The sequence below is a fragment of the Aptenodytes forsteri genome, unplaced genomic scaffold, assembly GCF_000699145.1.
Source record: "Aptenodytes forsteri isolate BGI_AS27 unplaced genomic scaffold, ASM69914v1 Scaffold15, whole genome shotgun sequence".
NCBI lineage: Eukaryota > Metazoa > Chordata > Aves > Sphenisciformes > Spheniscidae > Aptenodytes > Aptenodytes forsteri.
In genome coordinates this window covers 14,814,862-14,830,834 of record NW_008795129.1, presented here as the reverse complement: position 1 = coordinate 14,830,834, position 15,973 = coordinate 14,814,862, and the positions used below count along the sequence as shown (strand labels likewise).

The window sequence follows — 15,973 nt, the reverse complement described above, 5'->3', positions numbered from 1 at the left end:
TGCAAACTTGCTGAGTTTGCTCGATCCCACTATGTCATTGATGAAGATATTAAACAGTACTGGTCCCAGTATGGACCCCTGCGGGACACCACTTGTCACCAATCTCCATCTGGACATTGAGCTGTTGACCACTACCCTCTGGATGTGACCATCCACACTGGACAGTCCACCCATCAAATCCATACCTCTCCAGTTTAGAGAGAAGGATGTTTTGGGGGACCATGTCAAAGGCCTTACAGACATGCAGATAGATGACATCCGTAGCTCTTCCCTTGTCATGGCCTCACCTGTGTTTTTTATCTCACTCCTGATAATTTCATTTGATGCTCATGAGTTTTGTATTATGACAGAGTGAATAATTGTTCTCTAAGCATTTCCAGGCCATTCATAGTTTTGTAGATTTTGGTCAAATTGCGTCTCATTTATCTCTTTTTGGAAGTTGAATAGTTCTTTTATTTGCTGCTTGTATGAAAAATGTTTCATAGTCTTCTTCGATCAGCCTTATAGGTACTCTGTGTTTTCTACTATAGCCTTTTTTTTCTTAAGATGGAGGATGAAAATAGCACCCAGTGTTAAAGTTGTGGGAACACTTTACAGTGACCTAATAGCATTATTTGATATGCTGTTTAATTCTTTCCTAATAATTCCTACTACTGTAATTGAGGTTTTTTGATAGGATCTGAGGACTGAGCTTCTATTTTCACAGACCTCTTCACTGAAACCCCCAGACTCCTTTCCTGAAAGGAATTATCTACTCAGAGCCTATTGTCCTGACTGTTATGCTGGGATTGCTTTTCTCCATCTGTATTTTTTTTTTTTTCATACATCATCACTGAATTTCACCTGTCATTTTACTGCTCAGGTACTCAGTATTGCGAAATCCTTTTACAGATCTTCATAGCTGGCTTTTGTTTTCATCATTCTGAATACCTTATTGCCATCAGCAAACTTTGTCACCTATCTTTCCTTCCTTCTTTCCAAATTGTTAATGAATAAATTGAACAGCACAAAGCATTGGGAAAATTCCAAATGAATGCTTCTCTCCATTGTGGAAACTGAAAGATTTTACCCTAACCTTTGATGCTGATCTTCTAACCATAAGTTAATCTATGGAAAGGCCGTTTATCCCATGACAAATTCAGATCCTTTGGCAAGGGAACCCCTCAAAAATCCTATTAGACTTCATCAGCTAGGTTGTCTTTCCCTACAGGCTCTAAGAACCTGGATAGATTTATGGTGTGATTTTCATGTGCAAAAGTCATTTTGATTCCTCAATGATGTCCAGAATATACTTGTCCAGAAACCAGTGTTACCTGGGAAAGCAGTAATATGTTGTATTAGGCACTGTAGAAACAGAGCAAGAAGATTGCTCCTTTGAGGAGCTCACACTTAAGGAAATCCAGCATGCTGTCTACAGTGAAGTCATAAATTATGAAAATAGTTTCTTTCTAATCTCTTATCTTATATATTCTTAGATATTAAGGTTTATGATTTCTAAACTTAGATTCACTTTGTTATTGTTGCTGGTTTTATTTTCCATGCTTTTCCTGTTCAACACATCTGTGTCTGCTTTTATTTTCTGTATAAGCAACTGCATCAAGTCAATGGGTAGTAGACTACTTCAAAGCAGAAATGGCCTTCATTTATTTCAAAGAAAATTCTAAAATGTATTTACTCTGTATTTCATATGCTGCAACAACAAAAACATTAAAATTAATTGTACTTTCCTTCCTTTCTCATTTATGCTCCAGGCAACTTAGGCAATAAAACTAAGCTAATGTGGCTGCAACTACATTAGCATGTAGTGCAGCTCAGTGGAAGTGGGTTTGTAGAATGAAATGGTTGATGTTGAGATGACATCTGTCTGCAATATGGGCATTTTGGAGGCAGAGGGTCTGACTTTAGAGTAGTGCTAACCTGATACTCTGAGCTAAATGTCCAGTAGTGGTTGGAGCACGTTAGATGCACTCCTGAAATGTATATTCTGGTTTAGTTTCCTTGAAAGGGAATTCAGTTCCTGTGCTCTGAGATCACTGTGGTGTGAGCCAGCACATAGTATGTAAGGTTTTGCTCTAGAGATTTCCCCCCAGGATTTGGGGGATTCATTTCAGAAGCACACTCTTGGTCTGATCTGAAAGGTTCATATAGATACATACAGTATTTCCCTCTTGTTTTGGCAGATTTTTCATACAGGTATCAATTTCTGCTTCTTATCCAGTAAATACTATCTTTTGGGCTTGTAACCGATTATTTACAAGCAGGTGTGTTGTAATTAAATTTGCTTTTCTTATCTTATAAGAAAAGTGGTGCTCTGACTGTGATGTGAGTAGTGACTGCTTAGTCAACTCTAGCTTTTTTTGTTTTATGGTATCTGTGCAAAGTGATTGGCAATGCAGGGTGCAACAGTGGAACAGACAATGCTGTCCCAGTGCTGAAAGTTGGTCTCTTCATTAACAGTCTGACTAGTGGCTAGAGACTCATCCATCAACTCCCTCCCCTGTCTCCAACTCTCTGTATGCCCTTGCATAAATCTGCAGCAGTTCTGCACAGCTCCACCACATCTAAGACACTATTGCTATTGGCATATGTAGCAAAACTGGTGGGTCCTGAAACACTTCATATGTACAGAACGGCTGGTTATCACAATGCAACAGCTAAGGCTTCTGGAGACCGTAGATACCTGAAAACACAGTAGTAATAGCCCAGGGTGGTAGTTAGCAGATTAAAGTCAGCAGTGCTGGCAAATCTGTTTAGGCACTTAACTTTTATTGATTGAATGAGGAACTAGGTGCTTCAGTGCCTCAACAGTTTGTCCCTCAATTCCCTTTCTAAGAAATGGAGATAAGAGCACTTTCACACTTCAGAGGAGTGGCCTGACAGAAAATGTGTTAAAGCAGTGATGTGCTTGGATGTGACAGTGAAGAGGTCAGATGAGTTCCTTGTGCAGGTAGGAGGAAATATGTGAGACTAGAGTGGATCTTGATTAACAACTTGCCTTGGAGGCACAATCCAAAGTCAATGACAAGACTCTTATTAACTTCAGGGAGCTCGGATCAAGCCCATTGATTTGTGCTTATTTCTGCTCTAGTTGCTGTAGTCCAAATTAATGCTGTGCTGTGATATTTTCAAATACCAACATAAACAAAATCCACTCAAGAAGGAAGTAATAAAAATGGCGAAATCATAATGCTTGAATCATAATACTGAATTGATAGATGTTAGCCGTAGGATCATTGTCCCAGAAATTAGTCTGGTAAGAAAAAAGAACCGACTGATAAACATCACAATTAATTTTTGGGTTCAAAAGCTGTATAGGCTACTTAGTGACAGTAGATGATCTATATATTGACGTTTTGATTATTAATGCTTTCTCTGTATCTTCTATCATGCAATCTTCAGTTTAGAAGTCACATCAATTATATGCTTGATGGATTTGAAAGTGTTAAATGAAAATAAGAACGTTTAATTCTAATAATGCATGTTTTCATCACAAGATTTCAAAAGTAAATCAGAGATACTAAAGGAGACTGTACCTTTATGCTATAATGGAAACATTACCCTATTTTACATTAGAGATACAGTGTGGTAACGTAACTGGTCTACGATTACTTAGGATATTAAAGTTCAGGGATTTTGAAGAACCCCAAACTTCCAAGTTACAGGCCAAATTGTTATGCTACCAAGGGGTTTTCTAGAGATAGATAAAAACCTCTGGCAGTTACCCAATAATGAAGGACATTTCCTATGTAGATTATATGTGTATTTACACCTTCACATACAAATAGTTCTTTAGCATCTGGTGTCTATCAAGACTTACGGAGCCTTATAATTCATAGGTAGTGAGTTAAGTTATATCTAATTCTGCCTGCCTAAATGAAAGAAAGAGAAGGAAATGGAGTGTGTGATTTTTGCAGTGCCCAAACTCAGAGGAATTTGCTCTGAGAAATGCCAGGTATGGATCTTTTCATTTCAGGCTTGTCTAAGAACAGATCAGTGTTTGCCATTTGCAAAGCAACAGCAGCACCAGTACTTTAAAAAAAAAGAAAGCTAATGATTCAAGGCTTTAATACCTTTCCAGGCAAATATTCTTCAGAACTTTTCATGTTTGTCATTCATGGTGCCTCATTCCCATTTCTTAGGGGTATTACTTTGTTGCTTGCTGAAATACTGGAATGATCTCTTTCTGCTGCTCAAACCTATATATTCTCTCATGCAGAGACACATGAGAGGAGTATCTCATTATTCTCTCTGATTCATCAGCAATGCAGACCAATTAATACCACAGTTAATGGGGAGAAGTAGCTACTACAACAGCAAGCCGTATATCTTCTGTCACTCCTGAACTAACACTCTTGGACAAAGCTAGGAAGCAACTTTACTATGCGGAGATTATTTTTGATACACTACCAAATCTATAATTCACAGCGCCATAGAAACTGGAGATGGAAAGAACCAAGCACGTTATCAAATGTGTTCTCCTGCCAAAGCAAGACTGCTTGTTGCAGACAGCCAGGTTATAACATTTCAGGCCATGAAACTGTCATCTTCTCTGAAAATTCTGCCAGAGTCTAACAAACCTCACCATTAGAGATCATTCTGTATGTCTCTTTCTCCTCTCTCTCTGTCTTTCTTTTTTTTCTTAACACCTAACTTTTTGTCTGCCACTCCAATAGATCATTCATGAAGACCCTAGCAGCACACTGTGGCTGTCTGGTAACTTAGTAAGTTTGCACTCTGGTCTTACAAATTTCAGGTTTGTTTTTTTGGATAACCTAAGCATAGCTTCGTTTAGGTCTGTTTTAAGTAGTGGTAAAGTCATTCTACCTATTTGATCGTATGTTATGTGTTTATATACATAGCTGAAATATATTGTTTTCCTTACTGAAAGATTGGCTATGCTTAGTTTTGACATTACATTGAAACATTTTGAAATAGACATATTTAATAAGCTTATTTGAAGTTCCTAGCTGCTTACTTATTTTTCCATCTGACTTCTCTTCACCACTGTATTTTCATCTTTCCCTTCCATATAGATTATGCTGCTGACTGATCCAGAAGTTGAGAGCAGCTTATTAATCAGTTCTGATGAAGGGGCCACCTATCAAAAATACCGTCTGAACTTCTACATCCACAGTCTGCTCTTCCACCCCAAGCAGGAAGATTGGATCTTAGCATACAGCCAAGATCAGAAGGTAAGAATCGTTGGCAGCATTTTGCTTTGTTTGCTTAGGAAGAACCTACAATTTCCCCATCTCTCTACATAACTGCTGCAGAGCATTCAGGACAGTCTTTGAGGTGATACCAGGACAGTCTTTGGACTGAAATACCAAACTGGTATTTCCAAGCAAGAAACATTGAGTAAGCCTCAATGTAAAGGGCAAAGTAAAGGACACGGGCACCTACTGTGTTCTTGGGGCCTAGCCCTCTATGACTGACCTGACAGTCTGCATTTATTCATCAGTCCTTTTGGCAATATCATGTGACAGGCAATGGGCAGACAAGACAGCTAGGATCCTTCACGATAGGCATAACAACCTCTAATGAGGCTTTTTGTCCTCTTATTTAACACTTCTCTCTCTCTCTGGAGCCTAGCACAAACTCCAAGAACAGTATAAGACACTCCTTGTTCCTATTTGGTTGGCATATTTTCAAGTAGCCTTTGATTTTCTAAGAGAAAAGTGGATCAATTTCCTTTGAAGTCCAGTTCCTTCAGTATAAGTAATCCATCAACTGAATAAATATGCTGTGAGATATGCCTTGATTTTTTGCTGCCTAACTTGAGACAACAGAATGGGACTTGATTGTAAGAGACCTCATTGTTAGAACTTTTTGAAAATCAGACACATCAATACTCACAAGTTAGTCACCTTCCAGTGAAGGACTTTATAGAGCTCTGTTTAGTTTACCAAAAAGCAGATAGAAGGGAAACTATATTGTTGTGCATAAATATCTCCATGGGGGAAGACAAAACATATGAGTAAGCATTTTGATCTAGCAAAAAAACTTCTAACAAGAAGGACTCCTGCCATTGGCTAGGAGTCAACGGCAGATAAACTCAACTGTGAAGTAACTAGCCATTGGAGCAAACTGCTCTGAGAAATGGCGGATTTCACATCCTGACATTTTGATGTTTTTGAATAAAACTGAAAAAAGAACAAAGCAATTTGCTGAGCTCCCAACAAGGGTAAAAGAGTGAAATATCTTCTCATCTAGTATATAAGCCTTTATAAAAAGTAATTTAGTGGTCTCTTTTTGTTTTATATATGATGAATCTGTGAGAATCTGAATCTAATCAATAATCAAAGTATTGGCTGAAGTGTTCAGGTTATACATTAATGTAAATATCAACATAAAAGTTTGAATTCTGTGATGTTTTCCATCTGTGTATTTGAATTCATTTTACAGACATTAAGCAACTAATTTTCCTTTAGCCTAAATTAGGTTTGTTGTTACTATAACTGTAAGCCTGAGATGATAAAGGCATAAGCAAGCTAAATAAGTAGGTAAAGTCACAAAATGGGAATTTTTTTAATAGAAGTTCAGTCCTGTGCTTTAAACTCAACACCAGTATCCTTCCAGGACGGTAGCTTAAAATCCTTCCCAACTATGAGGAATGCATCTTGCCTGCCTAATTTTTCCTGTAGAGTCAATTGCATGCAATATTTTTCACTCACCCTTCTCACAGCATTTTGTAGGGTGTACTGTGGTTATAATCTGTTCAGAGGAAGGAGCAGATTAAATTATTTCTGGGTGTTCAGTATGTAATTAGACGAGGTCAAAATGTTTCCTTTCCCTTGTGGCTGTTGAATTCTCTGGGCTGATATGAAACTGAACAGAATCTGTCTTTTAGGACCCATTGGAATGAAAGTTACTGTGTGTTAGTAACAGGAAATTTATTACATGAGGATCAATGAAACTTTCAGTGCTAAATTTGTCAAATAAAAGTAGGATATAGTAGAAAATGAATTGCAGCTGTTGTGGTATTCACCCTGCTCAGGAAATAATTCTGAATTAGAGTCCATACAGCTAATGCTCATCTAATTTATGGTAGATGGCTACCAGCAAGTATATTGTCACTATTCCATAGCAAACTCCCACTCTTCTATAGAATCCTAAAAAACAATCCGGATATGAGAACAAAGGGCCCTTTTGTGCGTTAACCTGAATTTATGGGGTTGGTGTCGGAGTTGTGTGTATGGGGTGTTTTGGGTGAGAGGCTGCAAGTTGTACGGTAAAATTTCTTTGTGTTACGGCATTAATTAGCAAATTGGATAACTGTTGGTAATTCAATACTGTAGTTGCAAGAGAAAAATCATGTAGCACAAGGTCTGTAGATCTGTACCAATTAACTCTAAAATAGAATTTTAAAAGTACTTTGTATGGGTATGAGTCACAGGCCTGGTTTCTACTTTAAAGCCTAATGGATACATTTTCTGACTTCAACAAGCTTTGGCCAAGGACCTTAGAGGGTAACCAACAGGCAAAGAGTATTAATCAGCTTGGACTAAATTAAACATAACTCAAACTAAGGGTCAAGTTCAGCCTGTGGCTAAGTGTAAACAACTCCCATTGGTTTCATGCCTGTATATCCAAAGGCAGAATTTTCTCAGAGTAATTAAGAGGTCCTGCAGGTATTTAGATAATTGCAATGGGAGCTGTGGGGTAGTTTGGAACAAATGACACTGCTGTTTGCTGTTTCGTGATCTCATGCTAAGGTCGTATTTAAGGAAAGAGAACCCATTACTCCTTGGATTCCAGCCACTGTGTGCACACTGGCTAAGAGTCACCTGAGGAAGCAAGGGAAACGTATCTGCATGGTAAGGAATTTACATTTTGATATCACTGACTTTGATGCCACTGACTGAAGAGGCTGTGAAGGTTTTGTTGATGGGGGCCATAAGGAGTAAGTTGGATTTTGACCAGTTAGGATTGTCACAGTCATTTAATTTTGCTGTTGACAGTCAGGAGGGAGGTGAGAATCAACTAGAAAACACGTTTACATCCTTCTAGCAAGCCGTATCATTGTTGTCATCCATTTCCGTCTTGTCATTGCAGCAGGTGGGACCAAGAGAATCAGGTGGTGAATAGAGCAAGAGTTGGAGAGACAGGAATCTCATTCTGTCTGGACTGTTTTGGTTCTCAGAAGTTGTCCGTCCAATTCAGGACTGATGAGGGCAAAGCTGACAGTTAGCACATGCCTCTCGTTGCTCAGCTGTAATGAACAGGAAATGGGTCACATAGCATCATCCCACAGTCTCTTCACAGCCCACCGAGTCTATCACTATAAGTACTACAGATCTTTCTTTATTTGGTTGAATAGGGATTTACTCAACGGTAGGGAAATCTGTGTTAGCTGAAGTCATTTTATGTCCCAGTTTCTTGGGTGTTGTGTGTGGGCGAATGTTGTTAATTACTGGGGTTCAGCTGATGAGCAATACCTCATTAAGCTTCAGCGGCTTGGTTGCTTTTGTTCACATATCTCTTCCATGTGTTTCTGCCTTGGGCAGCAGACTTGAATTACCACTGCTGACAGACCAGTCCCTTATTCAGTCATGACTTTTTCCTGCCAGTCTTGAGAAAAAAAGAGCAGCAAACCATCTGCCGCCTGCACTAATTGCTTCATGATTGCATTCATTGTTCTGGCAGAAAGTACAGTTGTTACATGGCTGATTCTTACCACGTAATTGCAGAACTACTGCATGCTTCTTCATTTTCTGTGTAAGAGGAGTTACACAGATGCAGTAAAGCATTGCTTGTGAGGCAAAAGCATGTTGGAGGTCTTGTACGTATGAGCTCTCGTGGGTTTAATCAGCTTGCCTGTAGGATGAGGGGCTGTATTTTATGGGAGTATTGCTTTTGTGTTACTATGTGACCTTCAGAAGTGGTTTGCTGTGTAATCAGGGGGTGGGATGTAAGAGCCTCTACTTCACGTAGAGACGTCTTCTGCTATTCAGATGGGTCAGACACACAGAGGAATGGTTAGTAACTAATCAGCCATGAATAACAGAGCTGTTTGGAGAGACGAAATACAGGTGAAATTGGGAAGCACAAGTCAGACAGGTAAAATGCAGGGTCGTAATTGCCCAGCTCAAGAATAAATGCGCAAAGGCACTCAAGCACTGAAAAGCAGCAACAGAGGCTGAAAAAGCAGGTTTAAAATGGAGTTATTTTCGTTGCTTCTCCTCTCTCATTTTAAATGGACTCTTGAAAAGCAAGGCACCCCAGACTAAAGGAGCTCTGTCAACATAGCACTAGTAAATGAAGAGGTTTACATTTCCTTTTTTTTTTTTCCATTTTGGCCTTTCCCAAATATCTGATTCCATCTGTCTACCTTTATTTACCATGTGTATCACACTGGAGATCAATGAGTTAGAGACTGATACTTGGCTGTATAGCTAAAGTGCTGAAGTTTAGCAAATCGGGATTCTGTTGCTTTTGGGACAACTTATCTTCTGTTATCAAACCATGTAATCTTCTTCAGTTTCCTACAGTAAAGGAGGTCTGCTCCTCATGCATTCAAGTAGAAGAGAAAGGTGTTCATATATCAGGGATGACACAGGAACCACTTAGAATAGCGATAAGGATGCATATGGCCACAGGATGACTGTGTGAGAGAACAGGCCAACTCTTAAAAGTACCTTCAGCCCCATCTATCTGTGTGTTTGGTCTAATGTTTGTGTTTGACAGTAGAGTATCTGCCATAGATGTAGCCAGTATTCACTCTTCAAGATGTGATGGACTATTTTGGATGCACTTTATAATTCTAAAACATTTCATTTCACTGCATTAAGATCTAACTTTGAGGGTGACCCTGCTTGGAAAAGGGTCAGATCAGGGACCTCCAGAGGTTCCTTTCAACCTATATTATTCTGTTTCTATTTACACCCTCTCAATTTCAGTGGTAACAGCCACTGCCTACATAGACCAGAGAAGGGGGAATAAAATCCGGATTTATTTTATCAGAAAGTGCATCATAGCTTTTTAAAAAAATTGCTGTTAGCATCAAGCGACGTCATTTTGGGGTGGGTTTTTTCCACACTGCTGACAACATTTAGAGGACTATTCACTTGGGCTAATGTTAGCTGAGGGAGGCTAATCCCATCTAAAATTAATGGAGAGGAAAAAAGCTTCTCTAGAGTGGTAAGAGTTAGCCACTTTGAATCATCCTCTGGAAAAGCCTATCTCTTTTGACAGACTACAGACAAAACCAGGGAGCTAGTTTGCATAAAGCTAACATTAGCCTATGTGAATAACTCCCCCTTTCCCTACGGCATTAGTCCTGCAGCAATCTACACTATTAGTGTTAATATTTAGGGCACCACTAATCAACCAAGCCAGTTTTCCAGCAGACTTGATTCTCTTTGACGCATATTGTTGAAGATGAAAAGTAGTAAGGAATTTGCACGTTAAAAGGTCCCAGGCTTTGCAATATCTCACCTTCTGCACGACCTTAGATATCCTTTCTGGGTTACCAGCACCTGTGCCAGGGATGGAAAGGGCCTTCCACACAAAAGCCTTGTGAATGCTAACCCTTATTTTTAAGGCTTTCCATGAGGTTATGTTTCTAAGCAAGCGATCAGTCATGCACAGAAACATCCATGTTTGTAGCTAGGGCTGTGCATGCCATTCATGTGAAGACCTTAAGCACAGACACCTGTCGGGCATCCTGATAACACATCTTGCACACAACTCTTTACAAATATGCCTTGTTATCTCTAGGCAAACTGATTAGCGTTTGATGGCAACCAGCATACTGAAAATGAACAAGGAAGGGATATCAAAACTATTCATCTGGCTGTTATTTTATTAGTTTTCCTCCTTTCTTCTCATACAGTCAGTTCCTCAGCATTGTCTCAGCAAGAATAATAACGGTGTCAGATTGTATCTTTTTTTTTTTTTCAATTGGCCATAGGCCAGTATACAAACTATGTCATAAAATATGCTTTCCTGGTGTACCCATCAGTCTTTTACACACCTCACTAAGCATAATGTGCTGGGGTAACAATCTAAAATAAAGAATGGAATTAAAAGTGGGAGGAATCTCTAACATTCTTTCCTCCCCTAATAAATAATAAAAAAGAAAAAGAAAAAATCAACTAGCAGACCCCAGTGGCAGCCTAGCAGTCCAGAGAGGAAGATACATTTCTGGGCCAGGGGTGTGATCAGTGAAACAGAAGGAAAGACTCTTAAGCAATAATCACTGCGCGCTTTACAACTGACTTATTCATCTTTAGGCAAATCAATATGTCCTTGCTTATCCATCTGTATAAACATCAGCCCTCTGTACCCCTAGAGAACTTGTTCTTTTGCTGCTTTGGGATCCTTGGATGCATACTTATAGCTATGGGTAGATCCATTGTTTCTCTGCAAGATTCTCTATGCGCTACATAACTCCCGTTTTCTTGCTTCCATGAAAAAATTACTTTTTTCCTTTCCATCAGAGTTGAACAGTTCACTGGATTAGGAATTTTAGCATTCCATATCACTAGGTCTGCCACTGATCTCTGTGGTGTTAAGCAACTCCCTTCACTTTTCTGTAGATGACTCACCTCTCCCTTCTCTGTTATTTGTTTTGACTGTACTCTCCAACATGTCTCCAGTTTCTTATTATACAAAGTGCCTGTGAACACTAAATTCACTTGGAGCCATAGGTTTTAGTATAACGCAAATGATAAACAATAATAATTTATTTTAAAATTTAAAGCTATGCATGCGTGCATGCAAATTCTGGCACTTTGCCCTAAATTTTGCTGTAATAAGCCTTTTCTGTTCTGTTCTCATTCTAATATGATACACTTTTTAAACAAAAATGCATTTATTTAATGCAGTTATCTAAACAGTTATGAACCTACCTAGTAAATTTACAACACAACAGAAAGCCAGTGCAGGATACCCTGTTACAGAGATAGTGTTTTTTAACAGAGAAGGGAATTAACCTTGAGGACAACATAGTAAGTGGAGTGGTAAATTCATCATTTCTTGAAATTGAGATTGGATGTCTTTCCAAATGATACAATCTAGTTCAGCGATCAGTTGTTGGCCTGAATAATTCTCTCTACTACTTGAGTTAGTGGTAAAGATTCTGCAGCACCTGTTTGGAGGAGAACAAACTGATGATACTAGTGGTTTCTTCTGGCTTTAAAATATATATGCCAGGCAGATTCTTTTAAATATCTTCTGGAAAAATGTGTTTCCTGCCACTTTTTTAGCACATGAGTTGAATGCAATGGAGACATCATGCTAATACAGTTGCTTGCAAACTGCCACAAAACCAGAACACCAGCTGATGTGGCTCATATCTGAGAATGTGTACGGAGTTATTGGGGGACAGGTAGGAAGAAAGCTGAGGGTCATCTCCAGGATGCTTTGATCTGATTAACATGCACAAAAGAAATTGATGTGTTACAACCATACTGAACAAGTCTACATGACAGCAGTGTGTGGTTCATCAGGAAGAGCAGCCACAGAGGACCTCACTGGTATTTGAATGGTCTGTGAAGCAGGTATACGAAAGCTTTATCACTCTGATGTGTTTCTGTCAGCATTCAGTAAACACCAATTATTGGGTATCCTTATTGATGGCTTCTGTGTGGCATGATTAATACATTGCTGCAGCTTAAAATCTTCAAAGTCTATGCAGTGTCCTATGAACTTTATTGCTTCAAGGGTATTTAAGCATCTTAACACTGGAACCTACAACTAGATCAGAGACCAGGGAAGTAAATGAGTATCAGTCCTGTAGCCCATTTTTGTATCCCGGATCATGAGTCTCATGCTCTATTCTAGGAAGGAAGTACCATGCATGATTGCAGATTCTTTGTTTATACAAAACATACTGTTCTATTCAGTGTTGGAAGAGAAAAGCCTAGTCCATGGCTCTTCTAAATGAAGAATAGTGTGATTCAGGGAATAGCAGCATACCTCCCAGCCTTTGACTGCTCTGAACAAGAAATGCCCTGTGCAGTAATTTCTTTAAATTTAATGTACTTTGTTTGATATCCAAGTAAGCTGCACTGGATGCATGTTGGGAACGTGTGCATCCAAGTCGCTGTTCATTCTCTCGCACTGTTTGAGATATCTGTAGCGCCACTGTGGAAACTTCTTTCCCACTGTGATAATTTTTCATCCAGCACGTAGATCCAAGGCATAAGGGTCTGAAAGATCATTAAAGGACTACTGTATATACCTATATAAACGTGTTCAATCTTATGTCCTTACCTGATGCACTAACCCCATCCTTTTCTGCAGACTGCATAGAAAGCAAAAGAAGCAAGAGAGACTTAAATTGAAGTAGTACATCACCGAATTGAAGCAATCCACGTGATGTCTATCGTGTTGCTCTTTGCTTTCCTGAAGGTTTTAGATTAGTTCTAAATATGGTGTTTCACAGTTGAATAACATTTGAATAATGCCCCTATGAACAATGAGAGTAATGACTGAGAGTTTGTAGAAGACTCTAATTTCTTCAAATACACCTGCGGTGGTAGCAAAGTACAATTTATCAGCAATAAACTTATTCAGTATAAATGAATGGGGATAAGAAGAAGGACTTGCTTGCATTTATTTCAAATTACATTGTTGCATCTTCAGAAAGAGTTGTCTTTATCCAGTTTGACTCTGTTATGTTTATAGTTAAAGCTAAACTGTGCTTTTGGAATGTTGTATTCTTTGGTGAAAGTGAGATAAATTTAAAAAATGATACTGAAGATGAGGAAAAAGTGCTCTCTCAAAATCTTTATACAGTTCATCAGTACAAAATCTGTGGTTTAGGTGTCCTGGTGTTCTGGGGATTTTTGTGTGTGTGTGAATAAATTCTGTTTGAAGGGGTGAGGGTGAAACACTATGAACAGGGTTAGTTTTAATCATCTTATAGAAACACCAGGAAGTGTAAGAGACAAAAGGTCAGCATATGTGAAGAAACTATCAGGAGGATTGACCAGTAGGAACCTTCTCAGGGAATTAGGGGTGAATTTGAGTCAAACCCAGTGCTTTCAAAGATGTTTGGAGCTAGTTTTCCAGTTGCGTATTTTTTTTTTTTAGGTCAGTACTGTAGTGTGGGTTGAATTGCTTTGGTCAGATCTGTGTCCAGGAAGAATGTGTGGAGCTTTCATGGAAACTAGAGGTGAGAGAAAGAGAGCTTTTTCTTTTGTGAATATAAGAATACCAAAGTTGGTAAATCCAATCAACAAATAAACTTAGACTCCATGCCACATTCCATTATAACTTGTTTAGGGGAAATTTCTTAAGTAAAAGAAAAATAATGGGGACTACTAGCTTGCTCAAAGTATTTCCCTCATGTCACTTCCAGCATGCAATTTAAATCACCTTTTCTTTAGCCAGATTCTGAATTTCCATGTGCATAATGTTTTTTGCATGAGATGAAATCAGTGCATAGAATTTAATATCCTCATCAGCATAGGAAGCACATGGATACTGATTCAAGATCAGTATGTGAAGAAGCATCAGAACTAAATATTTAATCAGAATATCCAATTAGTTTAAATGCTGAATGCTGAAACATCATGGGCACTCTGGGTCAGTTATATCTGCAGCAACTTGTATAGGCGTTAAAATGAAGCTGAAGCTATGAGGGACTCCACGTGTGACAGAAAGCTTTGGCTGGGAAAATGAATCTTTTGTCTGGAGAACAGAAGAGGTGATGGTAGGTCTTGACTAGCATAATGACCCTTCAAATGGCATTGTATCAGAATTGGTGGGTCTTCAGATTCTCTGTAGTTGGTATGTGTAACCTTGCTTTCAAAGTCAGATGTTAAATGAGGAAATATTTGTCTGTCTTCTTGGATGATATATAGATTACTGTGAGTGTAAGTTTTTGGTATGGTGAGTTTGATGACTATGCAGGTAGCAGAGTTACCCACTGGCTCTGGGGAGCACAGAGCTTGTTGGAACTGTGGAGGAATGGGGACTGCTCTCTTAAAGATGTTTGCATTTACTAGCAACATCTGGTTGATGCCATGCTTTCTTACCTGTCAGGTTCAACAGCCAAATAAACAATTCAACAACCTCATAAGAGCCAGATTTTTGGCTGGGAGAATCTCAGGGAAAATCCAGTGTTTGTAAGGGAAACAAGTGGTGCACAGTACAATTTTATTAAAGTGCATGTCCACGTGCAATACTTTATGAAACTGTTAACGGCTCATTTTGTTTGTCCTAAAGATGTGAGTTTATGTCAGAAGATCTCAACTTTGTAATTCACTCAAACTCAGATAGACAAGCAGCGTCCTGTAGGTCATAATCTCATACCATCGGTGATTACATCAGAATGAATCAAATTTGTCTGATGCCTAGAGAACATTAGGCCCTTAAAACTCATATGTTAGCTACTTGTTTTGGAGTTTTTAAAATGCATATTGACAAATAAAAAAAATACGGACCCAAATAAGACTGCCGGTAAATTAAAGAGAGATGAATCCTCAGTTAGTGTCATTTGTTTTAGCTCCATAAAAGTGAGTGAAGGTCTGATGGTTTATAGCACTTGTGACTCCCACACAATGCCTTTAGGAGAGGTGTTTTAAGGATGAGTCTATATTTTACACATTAAAGTTTCTCTATAGTTTTTCAGTGGAGATATGCAACCTTTATCTGTAAAATGGTGAGGAGACTCTGTTCTTTACAGTAAGTATTTGTTTATTAGAGATATTGCTCACTAAGACGTGTCCATTGGAAGAAGTATTGGAGTTGATAACCTTCTGAATCCTTTTTTGATAGACCAGTTATATAAGCTATGTATAAGACATATATATGGTTTTTATATATATAACATACAAGTTAATACCAACTTCATTGATATTAATGCTGGTGTTCAAATGTGGTAGTATTTCAGTTCAGAGACTTCTAAAACGTAAGACATTGATGAACAATGAGAAGAATGGAGTCAGTGGTATTTAAATATTTTCTGAGTCCTGTGAATTATTGAAAGCTGTTTTTGAAGCCAGTGTAATGTAGAAATCTT

General features: G+C 38.6%; 1 protein-coding gene across 1 annotated transcript in view; it reads left to right on the top strand.

Annotated features, from left to right (window-relative positions):
* Nucleotides 1-15,973, top strand: part of LOC103897901 (VPS10 domain-containing receptor SorCS1) — a 217,192-nt gene that overhangs the window by 90,231 nt on the left and 110,988 nt on the right. The window contains exon 4 of the mRNA XM_009278079.1: nucleotides 5,034-5,192. Coding sequence (XP_009276354.1) covers nucleotides 5,034-5,192 — 159 coding nt within the window. The remainder of the gene's footprint in view (nucleotides 1-5,033; nucleotides 5,193-15,973) is intronic.